The following is a 13,439-nucleotide window of genomic DNA, read 5'->3' as shown; positions in this document are numbered from 1 at the left end:
AGGGTAGAAAGCGCTTCTTCTGTCCTCACCACAGCATCTGCCCAGCTCTCTTTAGGCCTGCAGGTGAAACATGAGCGAAAGTGTGAAAGCCATTATTCTAGAAATTACTTTTCGTCCTCATACTTGTTTATCAGCTAAAAAAAAAAAATCTTTACTTCTCCCAACTGTCAGAGAACCTTTTTGGTTTATTTAGACCACACCAAAAATCTTTGGGTGACTTTCCATTGAAGACATTTTGACAGACTAAAGACAAATGAATGTTACCCTAGTAATTCTTCACTTTTTTGCTTATCTTTCCTACTTTCTGACAGATTCGAAACTAGAAGACTCTTTAGGGTTTTAACTGTGTTAATTTCAATGGAGAGCCTGTTTCATAAGCTCTAGTTTAAAAGTTCTCTGAGTTTATTTGTTTTTATGAATGGGTGGTTTTTCTCCTTAATGGAATTTCCATTGAAAAGCTCATTTTCATTTTCAGGATCGTGCTTAAAAGGAAAAAACAGAAAAACAAACAAAAAAACCCATTGCATTTGCTAGGCTAGATAGTACTAAAAGTTAAATGCATCATCTCATCAGTTTTAGATCCCAAGCTTGGCTTGGGGCCATCTTGATTGGATAAATGACGCCTCAGGCGTTGGAAGTCCCCTGTGAAGTGAAGAGAGTCGTGGTTGTGAGAGGGACTCATTTACAATCGCTGACATGGAGTTAATATCCTTAAGCTAGATTTAAGGCAGTGGTGGAGATAACAGACCTCTTGGATGTAGTATTTTAAGTATGCTTACTTGATTTTAATTTTATTTGTAAAATAACTTTTACTAATTACAGAAGTAACACACACCTATTATAGAAAACTTTAAAAAATCAGCACACTACAGAGAATATCATTTAAATCACTCACAATCCTAATACTTAGGCAGAGCAAAACTATTTTTCAGGGAAATGAATCTAATTAGGTTTAATAGCATTTTCATACTTGATCTTAGCAAAAGGCTGAGAAGTGATGTGTTTAATAGCATTTTTAACTCATGGGACAACATCCAGAAGGGCTCCCACAAGGACAATTGAGTATCTGTATACTGTGGAGTATTGTGGAGGAGTGTGATGACTCTGGCAGATGACTCAGAGTTCCTTCATTTGCGGTGTTTGTGTGTGTGTGTGTAGGAGGGAGAGAGTAGGCTCTGAGGGTTCAATCAGGAGTTTGCTGAGTGCCTTTTATGGCTGAGGTGTCGATCTAGGACTGGGAATATCATGGGGCTGTCCTGAACAGGTGATGCACTTACCTTCATGACAATCACATTGGAAATAACCGACATGTGGGTGCATCACTCCCTGTATCTATCAGTTTCCTCCCCTGCCTAATGAACATATTAATATTTACCTTACAGGTTTGTTGTAAGATCAGATAAGAAAGTCTGCAGTGTCTAGCACGTAGCAGATACCCTATCAGTGCTTCTTCCTTACCAAATAATTGTAGACAGGAATAGACAGCAGATTTCTAAGACTACTGGGAAAAAAAAAAAAAAAAAAAACAAGTTAAAGCGGCTCTCGCTTATGCTTTCCCTGAGGCAAGTTAAATATTTGATATATAAAATTGCTTATATCATGAGTTATCATAAAGAACAAACCTGTAATCTCCAGTGTAGACAGTCTAGTGCTGGTGAGTAGATTATGTAGAAAGTAGGCTCTTCGTAGGACTTCTGCATGGAAGACTTCTTTACAGTTTCAGGTGATTTTGTTAAAACCAGCATTATGATAGTTTTCTGTCATAAATACAGATGGTCCCCAACTTATGACTTTTTGACTTTATGACGGTGTAAAAGTGATACACAACCGCAGGGTTTCAGTCTTCAAGCACTGGTGATTCTTTGACCAAAGAGTCTCTGGGATGCCTTTTTGAATTATGATATTTTCAATTTATGATGGCTTTATCAGGATGTAACCACATTGTAAGTCAAGCATCTGTACGGTTTTTTGATTGTTTTATTTCAGAATATGATGAAGTACATTACACACTGAAATTGCTTTAAACAGTTACTTCAAACAAAACCAAGAACACAATCTTGAAATGCATCTTTAGTGATATTGAAAACACTTCATAGACTAAAAAGTGCAAGATGAAATTGATGACTTGTAAGAAATCATTGTATGTTTAGTTCCTTGATTTCCTTCTGGCTTATTTTTAAAGCCCTTTTGCAGCAAGTAAATCCTAATGAACTGTAATAAATTTTAGAGTGCTGATTTGAAAAAGGTAATGCAAGTTTTCATGGTTCTATACTAAGGTGCCTTATTAAATACATAAGTGCAAATAAGAATTTTCTTTTCTTTGTTTGTTTTTTTTTTTTTTTTTGGAGATAGGATCGCACTTTGTTGCCCGGGCTAGAATGCAGTGGCTTCATCAAAGCTCACTGCAGTTTCCAGCTATTGGCTCAAGCTATCCTCCTGCTTCAGCCTCCCAAGTAGCTGGGACTATAGGTGCACACCACCATGCCCAGCTAATTTTTTTATTTTTTGTAGAGACAGAGTCTTGGTATTGCCCAAGCTGGTCTCAAACTCCTGGGCTCAAGCAATACTCTCATTTCAACCTCCCAAAGTGCTAGGATTACAGGTGTGAGCCACCGTGCATGGCCAGAATTTTCTTTGTAATTTGTCAATAACAAGAATCTGTTCAAACCTTCTGTGCCTGGTCCATGCTGGGCTCTTTCAGGACATTGGGTAGGCTGCCAGGGAGCTCACATCTTAGTGGGGAAAGAGTAAATGCCAGGTGCTTTGATACTGGTTTAAAAGAGAGTAACCAAATTTGGTAACTCTGCTGCTCTGGGTTTGCCTTTCTGGTATTTTGCTAGGTACCCAAGATGAAATGTCAGATAGGTACAAATTTGTGAGTCCAGTACTGCAGTATATATTCAGCTTAAGCATAAATTAAAGAGTAGTTTGCAAAACAAATGATATGTAACTTTTTTTCTTCTTTAGGGCTCTGGAACTTCATCCATTCTCGATGAAACCTCTTTTGCGACGAGCAATGGCCTATGAGGCTTTAGAGCAGTATGGGAAAGCTTACGTGGATTATAAAACAGTGCTGCAGATAGACCGTGGAGTCCAGCTAGCAAATGACAGTATTAACAGGTAATCTAATGTAGGCAGCTACCTACAGTCTAGATGTTTTATAATGGAATTAGATTTTGTTTTCCTTCCCCTCTTTCAAGAACATGTCAAAGTGTAGACGTGTTCCCAGCTATTTACATAAATGATTGCCTTCTTTCACTCCATTAAACCAAGTGGTTCTTTCTCTCTAGCTTAATTTCTCACTGTCCCTTAATACATTTTGAGTTGTTCTCTGGCACCTTTGTATTTCTTTTCTGGATCATTTATTACTGTTAAGTGAATATTCTTCTTTTTTTCTTAATAACACAGGTTATAGCTCATATGTGCTGCTTAAATATCTGTGGTGATAGGAAGGTGTTTTCATTGATGTCATAAATCAGTAGTAACTGTAGGACAAGATCCAAAAATGCAGTGAAAACTGCCATGTTGGATCTTCTCCTCCTGCAGGGATTTACAAGTGTTCATTGGCGCCATATTTGTCAGTGGAAACATCTCTATTGTTTCTCCTCAGGAGAATGGATGTCTACGTGAGCCTGCTAGATATTTGTGTTATATGCCCTTGTAAATAGACACTCACCTAGGATGAGTATTAATTTATAATGGTGAAATAGCAAAGAATTTGGACCTGATTTATTTTATGAACTATTTACTCCCCGAGTGAGAATGGGAAGGTAAGAGCTTCCAGATTTCATAAATTGCTTTCAGGTGAAATTTGAAAATACTAGTTATATAACATTTCTAGTTATGTCTGATGTTTTCTGATCTCATTTGCCCAAAGTGTAACTTCTGAAGTGTTTATGTGTTACACTGTCCCCTGTGCCAGTCTGGCATACCCTGTCCCACTCCCCCCAAAAGAGATGAAAGGGGAAACAATGACCCATGGTCTCTGTCTTTAAGCAGACTAGCATATAGCTGGGGGAAAACTTAATGTAAGACAGGTTGTCCCCAGCTGGGAAAATTATTAGTAAGGTGGGAGGGATCACAGGAGGGCCAGGCCACCTTTGTCTGTGTGGACTGGGGTGGTCTCAGAGGGAGCACTTAAGGTGGTCTTTGAAGGGCGCTGATAGAACATGAGACCTTGAGCAAAGTTGTAGAAAACGAGAATGGCATGTTTCACATTAATTTATTTTTTTTAAATCATGCCTTACCTTCCCACATGGTCCCAGCCCACTTTGGAGAAAACTGTTGGAAAGATGTGCAAGCAGAGCCAACAGCTATCCCCTGGGGCTTCCACTTGGTGGCTGGCTACATGGAACCTGTCTAATACCAGCCTGATACCAGAAAGGGATAAATACCCGATATTTGTGGCAGGGTGGGACGAGACAGAACCTCAGGCGTCTGCTGCCTCCTTGGTCTTGAGCTTATAAAATCAGGCCACCTCACCTGGTGCTGCATGGCCGCCTCTCCGCGTGTCATTGGCTGCCTCCTCTTACTCGCCTGCAGGCCTTTCCCCTTTTTGGGTGGATAATTCCTTCTTGTCCTTTAGGAGAGGACTTGCTGCCTCTAGGAAACGACTTTCCCTGACCCACTGTCTTTCTCCACCCTACCCACACACCTTGGCTCCCTTTCTAACACTTCCATATTACCCAACTTCCATACTATTTTTACATCCTCTGTCTCTCCTGTTTTGTAAAATTCTTTCCCTGTCAGTCTAGTGGATGTTCCTTGAGGTCGGAAATTGTGTTTTATCCATCTTTGTAGCTGCAGTGCCTTGTACACTATATCCTCAGTGAAAATGTGTTGATTGTGTACATTCTTCAACAGGGAAAGCATGGTTTAGTCATGTGCTCTGAGGCTTTGCTTTTAACTTGCCCATCCTCTGCCTGGTTGTTTTCAAGGTACGGCTGGAGAAAGTAGGATCTTCTCACAGGGGTAGAGGCTCTTGTGAAACATAAAGTATCGGGCAGAGAGGAGGGGCCTGATTAAAGAGTATTTTAAAAATAGTAGGCTGAGTGGTTTAAAGGGAGAAATGTGTCTGAGAGATCACGATTACTCATATTTCTAAACATTTTGCATTATACTTTTTAAAAAAATTGAGGTAGATTTCACGTAACATAAAACTATTAATACTTTAAAGTGCGCAGTACAGTGGCATTAGTACTCACAGTGTGGTGCAATCATCACTCCTCTCTAGTTCCAAAACATGTCCAGCACCCATAAAGGAAACCGGGCACCCATTAAGCAGTCACTTTTCATTCTCCCTTCCCCCAGCCCCTGGCAACCACCAATCTGCTTTCTGTTTCTGTGGATTTATCTATTCTGGATATTTCATATCAACTGAATCATGCAATATATGACCTGTTTTGCCTGGCCTCTTTCACTTAATGCTTTCAGGGTTCATCCATGATGTAGCAGGAATCAGTACTTCATTTCTTTTTGGCTGAATAATCCATTATATGTATGTATATATATCACAACTTGTTTATCCATTCATCAGTTGATGGACATTTGGGTTGTTTCCACCTGTTGGCTATTGTGAATAGTGCTGCTATGAAGAGTTGTGTACAAGTTTGTGTTTGAGTCCCTGTTTTCAGTTCTGGGTGAATACCTAGGAGTAGAATTGCTGCGTCATATGGTAATTCTATGTTTAAATTTTTGAGGATTGTATTATATTTTTATATGTACTCAAGAAGGTTCTTTTATAACAATTGACTTTTAAGACTCAGTCATTTTTTTAATTGAATGGTTCTTGTTGCTGTCTTGTTGATGAGGAGGCTCTGTCTGGTTTTGCCATAAATATTTTTTTAAAAAATATCCATTTTCTAAAATTTCACTATTCCTTTTTGTGAATCCCATATTTATGCTTGCTTTTCCATCTATTCCAGTTCATTATGGAAAATTAAGCAGCAGCAGCTTATTTTATTTTTTTTTAATTTAAACATCTGTGCTTATTTTGTTTCTGTCTTCCATTAACCATATTCCTCTCTTCCTCTCCAGGAATCTTACATGTTAAATTTCTCTGCACATACTTATTTACTCCCTGGCAACACATCATCTCTTTTCAGCTGCTTCTTCCTTCCTCTCTGCTGGTAATACAAGTTTTGCTTGAAAATTCTTTTTTCTAAAGCTTCTTTTTCTTCTGCAAATGTGGGTAGTTACACATTAATTTTACAAAAATGTATTTTTTACATTAAAACATGAAATTTAATTATAACCAAAGATTGCTATTGAAATTTCGGTTTAAGAAACTATAGGAAGAGTATGTGTATTATATTTGTCTATATGTAAATATAAACTTTTTTTATACAAAAAGTATATGAGACTACAGAATTAACTAACTTCGAATGTATTCTACTAATTACCAGTAAACCTTCTCAGTCTTGGGAGAATCTTTTAAAACCAGATTCATCCCAAAGATGGAATTCAATTTTGTTTTTAAATTTAAGTTTGACATTTTTGTATATTTAAATTAATGAGAAAGTGATAATTGAGGGTGTTAATCTGAATTTTATGATGGGCATTAGTAAATGTCATTAATACAAGGACCCCTGTAGTAGAGACTAGTATCCTATTTTTTTCATCTTTATTCATATTGAAAAGATAAGTGGATAATTTTAGAAGTGAAAAAAATGCAAGGTAAGAAAGAGTATCTTAACCACATGTCAATGTTTTAAGAAAAAGCAATATTCTAGGACAGTTAACACTCATCCATTTTAGCAACCAGTTTTGAACACCTGTTTTCATCCACTTTAGTGTATAGTTTGGGCACAGAAAGTCTAAAGTACTTCTGATTATTTTCAAGAGTAATACATCATCAATTTAGTAATTATATTAAATATTACAGGGGGCATTTCTTCTAAGCCTCCAAAATTTTAATTGTATATTTTACTTTCTCAAAGATTAAAGATTTTTTTTAACAAATTAAAAATATCTCATTTTTTTCTTTGCTCTAAAAAATATTCTAAGTTACATTATTTATGGCAACTTTTAAAAGTCCTTTTGAAAACATTTAGTTTACATGGACAGAAGATTGTGTGTTTCTCCAAGGAAGTACACATATGCATAGCATTTGTAAATCTTACTCTTGATCTGACTTTCAGTAATATGAAAAACAAATTGCATGATAAATAGAGAAAACTCATTTTCCCTTTAGAATAACAAGAATCTTAATGGAGCTGGATGGACCAAATTGGCGGGAGAAACTGTCACCCATTCCTGCTGTGCCCACTTCTGCACCACTGGGAGCTTGGCGTCCTACAGCAGAGACAACCTCACAGCAAGTGGGACATCCCAGCAGCCATCACCAGCTGGGCATGACAGGTGGGGGAAGCCTACACTCATTTCTTCTGAAGGTGATCTTTTGCTGTGTGCATACTTGCACGGGAAAGCAGAGATATAAGAGAATGAACTCTGGCTTTGACCTGGGTTTAAGCCAAGTCACTGTTCTCCCTCTTTTTAACTACATGGTCTTAAGAAGCTGCTTCATACCTCCCATGTCCTAGTGTACATGAAAGCAGGGAAATATAATATTAATAACTGTCTCATGGGGTGATTCTCAGAAATAAATGAAGCTATGCATATGAAACACTCAGCACATACGCTGACTGTGGAAACCAATAGGAACCTCTTAATAAAGATTAAGTTAGCATTATTTCTAGTAAGAAAAAGAATTAAGTAGCATATAGCTCTATAGTAGACCGTGTATGTGATGAGGCTAACGGAATAAGATTGATGTATTTAAAATAATAAAACAAAATTAAACCCCACAACATAAATATAGTCATGTACCACATGATAATGTTTTGGTCAGTGACAGACCACATATGATGGTGGCACTGTAAGATTATAATACCACATTTTGACTGTACCTTTTCTATGTTTAGACACGTTTATATACACAAATACTTAACACTGTGTTACAATTGCCTACAGTATTCAGTACAGTAACATGCTGTACAGGTTTGTAGCCTAGGAGCAATAGGTCATTCCATGTAGCCAAGGTGTGCAGTAGGCTAGACCATCTAGGATTGTGATGATGAAATTGCCTAACAATGAATTTCTCAGAACATATCCCTGTGGATGAGCAACACATGACAGTATACAGTAGGTACTTCTGCCTTCTGTCATAGTTGTTAACATATTTGTATTCCCATGGTGCCTACCTTATTACTTTGTGATAATAAGTATTTAATAAATGTGGCTTCACTCTTGCTTTCTGCTTCAAAGCCAGCTGAGGCCCCATTTCTTCCACAAGCTTAGACACTCCACATGTGTCCCCAGGATGGGCTTCATCTTGCAGATACCCTGAGGTCCCTCACCCATGACGTCCTGATGGCTAGCATTGGGCACTCATCCTCTTTATTGTCTAGGAAGAACATACAGGGAACATATACCAAGGCTTTCAGATTTAGCAGTCCTAGGAAAATTGTGGAGATCTCTAATTTTCTAGAGTCTGTTATTAATGGGGCCTGACACAAAGCATTTGCTTAATTAAGAGAAGCTATTTCTTATTAACAAAATGCATATATAGCTATGTGGTAGCAAATCGTAAGTATAATCAGCTCTTTTTGAATTTTTCTGTCTGTATTTGTTTGCTAATTATTAGTGAGAATGGATACCAAAGACATTGCAGGATAAAAGCTTGAGGAAGGTTTTTCAGCAAATGGGGGAAAAATCCTCTGTAATATTCTATTTTAGGGTTTATATACCAGGATTCAAGGGAAGTATCATTTGACCCCATTTTGTGAGATCTTTTGAAATATGAAACATAGGCAGAAACATTCTGTGATTTGAAGTAAAAGATGAAAAGTTAACCAATATTTTATACAATTTGTGCAGAAGAACAAATAAGATTGTTACTCACATTCCAAGTTTAATATTAAGTTAATAAGTATGAAATGTCCAGTGTCCTTAGTTTCCTAAGTTTAACAGTTGATATCTCTGACATTCCACTTTGACAGTTCTTGTTTTATTTTTATTGTGAAGGTACATCCTCAGTCTTTCAAACACATGTTTTGGCTTGTGATTATCTTTCACATTTTTTTTAGAGCTATTTTTGTGAAATCATGGATAAGTCAGAAATTTGTGTTAATTTCAAGTGAGCTCCATTATGGAACCAACGCAGCGCAAACAACTCAAAATATCACGAGGTGTTGGGGAAGGATGTGGCTAATGAACACACAATACACTGATGGTTTGAGAAGTTCCATTCTGGTGAATTTAATCTTGAAAATGAGCCATGTGGGCAACCTGAGACCAAGGTGGATAATGGTGAGCTGAAAGCTGTAGTAGAAGTGAATCCATCTCAACCTATGTCTGAATTAGCAGCAAGGTGTGATGACACTATTCCAACAATATTGGACCATTTGAAACAAATCAGCAAGATAAAGAAGCTGGATAGATGGATTCCACATGAATTAATAAGCATCAGAAGAGAAATCGTCTTGAAACTTGTCTTTCTTTGCTGTCACGACGTAAAGGTGATCCATTTCTACACCACATTGTTATGTGTGATGAAAAATGAGTCATTTTTGACAATAATTAGCATTCAGCACAATGATCAGATAAAGACAAAGTACCAAAACACAGTCCAAAATCGAATGTTTATCAAAAAAAGCTAATGGTGTCTGTTTGATGGTCTAGCACTGGTATTGTCTACTATGGCTTCATGAAACCGGGCCAATAGATTACTGCAGATGTCTACTGCAACCAGTTGGACAAAATGATGAAGATGCTTGCGATTAAGCAGCCGAAATTGGTAGTCAGAGACAGGCTAATCCTCTTGCAAGACAACACTTGACCACATGTTGCACAAACAACACTGCTCAAACTATAGAAGCTGGACTTGGAATCTCTCTGTCATCCACCATATTCACCAGACCTTGCACCAATTGACTATCCTACTTCTGCCAGGCTTTGGACCACTTCTTGCAAGGAAAAATATTCAATTCTCAACAAGCTGTGGAAAATGCCTTTCACATTTTCATCGCCACTCACTCTCCAGGCTTCTTCAATGCTGGCATAAACAAGCTACCATTAAGATGGCAAAACTGTGTTGACAGTTTAGGCACACACTTTGATTAATTGTACTGCTTGTCGTTTGAGATATAATAAACTACACTTTTGATTCTAAATCAGACATTTCATATTTAACGACCTAATATTATAAATTCAGTATATCTATGAGAAGACTTTTAGGTTGCAGAATTTAAAGGTATATGTTAAATTTTAATTTATGGATTTTTAAAACATAACAAGCTACTCTATAAAGGTGTTACATAGATTTAAAACTTTAAGTGTTAATATTTTGTGTGTTTGAAAACTTTGGTTACAAGTAATAGAAAATCTGTTCCCTTAAATCCTACAGGGCAGCATTGGCTCATGTAACTGCAAGGGCCCAGATGGACTCTGAGATCAGGCACGGCTCATCAGGGCTCAAGCTGTAGCCAAAAACAGTAGAACTGTGGCAGTTTTAGGCTTCACATTGCACATATCAACGTCCAAAGGGAGACAGACACCATTGCTTTTGGTGGCAGTAGTTCAAGAATGAGGAAATATGTTGCCTCAGAGCCCAAGCTTTTTTATGTTATTCTAATGGCCTAAAGTGGGCCCTGTGCCCATTCCTAAGCCAATCTCTTTGATGAGGAAATGCCATGTACTACTGGCTTAGCCCTGGTTTCTTTCTGATCAGTGGGGTCAGCTTCCCTTGAACACAAGGGCTGAATGGGAGAGGGGTGATAGCTGAATGAATACCAAGGTTCTCTTAGGAAGGGAGAAATAGATTCCCATTCCAGGGAGTCAGCGATGTTCACTGTAAGATAGTAAGAATAGTTATGTAATTCTGGATGAACAGTTGGTGCTCTTTGATTACATAACAGAATGCCCAACTCTTAATGCCTTGGGCAAAAGGCCATTTATGGACATTTACTGTGGACAAGTCCACAGGGTAGAGTAGCTGCAGGGATGGCTTGAGTCAGGATTTAGAGACCCTTCGGCTTTCCACTTGGCCTCTCCCTTGCTCTGTTGTTGGCCTCATTCTTTTTTTTTTTGAGACAGAGTCTCACTCTGTTGCCCGGGCTAGAGTGCTGTAGTATCAATGTAGCTCACAGCAACCTCAAACTCCTGGGCTCAAGCGATCCTACTGCCTCAACCTTCCGAGTAGCTGGGACTACAGGCATGTGCCACCATGTCCAGCTAATTTTTTCTATATATTTTTATTTTGCCAATTAATTTCTATTTTTTTTTTTTTTTAGTAGAGACGGGGTCTTGCTCTTGCTCAGGCTGGTTTTGAACTCCTGACCTTGAGTGATCCACCCACCTTGGCCTCCCAGAGTGCTAGGATTACAGGCATGAGCCACCATGCCCAGCCTGTTGGCCCCATTCTTAAGATCCATTTTCCCTTTTTATCACAAGATGGCAAAATAGCTTCTCCATTTAACCTCAAATTCCATGGAAAGAGCAAGAATTACTTTACAAGAATCTGGCACAAAAATCTTACTGGCTCTCAGAGGCCCAATTCTGAGCAATCCCTTAGATTATTGACCATGGGACTATAATGTGCTAATTAATTAAATGAAAATTATCCCAAAGGGTAAGGTTCAGATGAGGTTTACGTTACCTCAACCACAGGAGCAAAGAGTGGAAAAGGTGTGATTTCCCAAGGAAATTTGGGGTGCTGGATAGATGTCCACTTCAGATTTTAAGAGGTTTGTTTATTCATGATTCATGAGATAGTCATTGAGTCAAACACTGTAGATGTTTGTGTCCCCATTTCATCGACTGATTCTGTCATACCTGCAGCTTCACTAGAGGTTAAAGTACCCTTGGTACAGCTATATAAGTGCTACTTGAGGCAGCATGGATTGAGATGACAGAAGACACTGTTAGGCTTGCTTTAACAGCCATATTTGAGACCCTGCCTCTCATCACAGAGTGTCGCCTGTGTCTTGGTATCCTTGCTTGGCTTGATTTTCTCCCTCTCTAAGGTGGTTCTGTCCTCTGTTAATATGTCCAGAATCCCAGTAGAGGAAAGAAGGCATGCCAATATGGATAAAAATGACAGAATTACTTGCATTTTATTTTCTAATTTGAAAATAATAGTGTCATATAATTATTTTTACTTAGAGCCAATTTATCTTTTTAATTTATCTACAAAGTTTTGTTCTGTTTAGACATTAGCTCTAGTTAATTTGCGATAGAAGATTTACTTATGCTGTACTTAAGATTTTATAGAGGTGCTTATATGAATATTTCCTCCCTTTTTTTTGGGGGGGGTCCCATAGATGAAAAAATGTTTACAGCCCTTAAAGAAGAAGGAAATCAATGTGTAAAGGACAAAAACTATAAAGATGCCATTAGTAAATACAGTGAATGCTTAAAGATTAACAACAAGGAATGTGCTATATATACAAACAGGCAAGTTCTTTATAACTTTATATATTTCTTATGTTGATAGTTTTGATTATTAAAAATAACCATTTATAATAAATTATTTAATTAATAAAATTGTTTAATTGCCAAAGATTTTTGTTATGGTTCTAGAAATTTATATACCAAGTTGTCTTAAGTGAGTGTTTATGAAAGAGGTGGGCTATGGGAGTTCTGGAGAGAGGAGTGGTTTGATATAGTCTATGTCACCAGGTTTTCTCATCTTTGGCTGCTGCTGCTCTGATTCAGCATTTCCTGGCCTGTCTGGCCTTGCTGCAGCTAGCTGGGCCTGGGCACTGTCCAACATGGGAGGAGCAGGAGCTGATGCCCTTTCAAAATAGTGTCTTACAGAGCAATGCCTTGCTGCTTCTGAAGTGCTGAGGGAATGGACCAGCATGTTTTATAGTGTGCAGTAGGAATGGGCAGATTGTTCTAGAATGCTGCTCGGGTGCCATCTTTAACACACAGGGTAACGGATAGCTATATAGAATATGGTGATAGAATAATGGCAACCTTTTGCCAGAAATGTCACTAAATCCAGGAGATATTTTTCTGTCCTTCTCCTGTTCAGCCTCTGTGGAACGGGGCATTATTAGCCAGTCAGTTTTCCCCGAAAACCCCTTCTCTCCTTGGCTGCAGTGGCAGAGAACTCATTGCCTGGTTATTCTCTTCTCCCCGTTGACTTTTCTTTCCCTGGTATTCTTGGAGTTCTGAAGGTGTAGGTCCCTTTTTTGTTCCACATCCTCTCAGGGCCATTCCATCCTTTCCCCAGCTCCATTTACCACCTTACAGTGATGTCTCCCAAATCTCTGTCTTCTGAGTTCCACTCCCAAATGCTCCCTTCTCTTCTGCACTGAGGGCTGGTTATCATCCCTGACCAAGACCTCCTGCCCTTAGAAATCCCTCCAACACCTTAGAAATCCCTCTTTAGTGTGACCATTTCTGCGCACCCCCACTGTTATGCCCCTGCTCTG

The 13,439-nt window shown here is 38.4% G+C and overlaps 1 protein-coding gene across 1 annotated transcript in view; it reads left to right on the top strand.

The window, feature by feature from the left end:
• SPAG1 (sperm associated antigen 1) overlaps positions 1 to 13,439 on the top strand; it is a 73,831-nt gene that overhangs the window by 44,508 nt on the left and 15,884 nt on the right. Inside the window, exons 13-15 of the mRNA XM_076004680.1 lie at positions 2,968 to 3,120; positions 7,193 to 7,359; positions 12,321 to 12,453. Of these exons, the coding sequence (XP_075860795.1) occupies positions 2,968 to 3,120; positions 7,193 to 7,359; positions 12,321 to 12,453 (453 nt within the window). The remainder of the gene's footprint in view (positions 1 to 2,967; positions 3,121 to 7,192; positions 7,360 to 12,320; positions 12,454 to 13,439) is intronic.

Source organism: Microcebus murinus, chromosome 7, assembly GCF_040939455.1.
Source record: "Microcebus murinus isolate Inina chromosome 7, M.murinus_Inina_mat1.0, whole genome shotgun sequence".
In the NCBI taxonomy this organism is placed as follows: domain Eukaryota; kingdom Metazoa; phylum Chordata; class Mammalia; order Primates; family Cheirogaleidae; genus Microcebus; species Microcebus murinus.
This window is presented reverse-complemented; position numbering and strand designations above follow the sequence as displayed.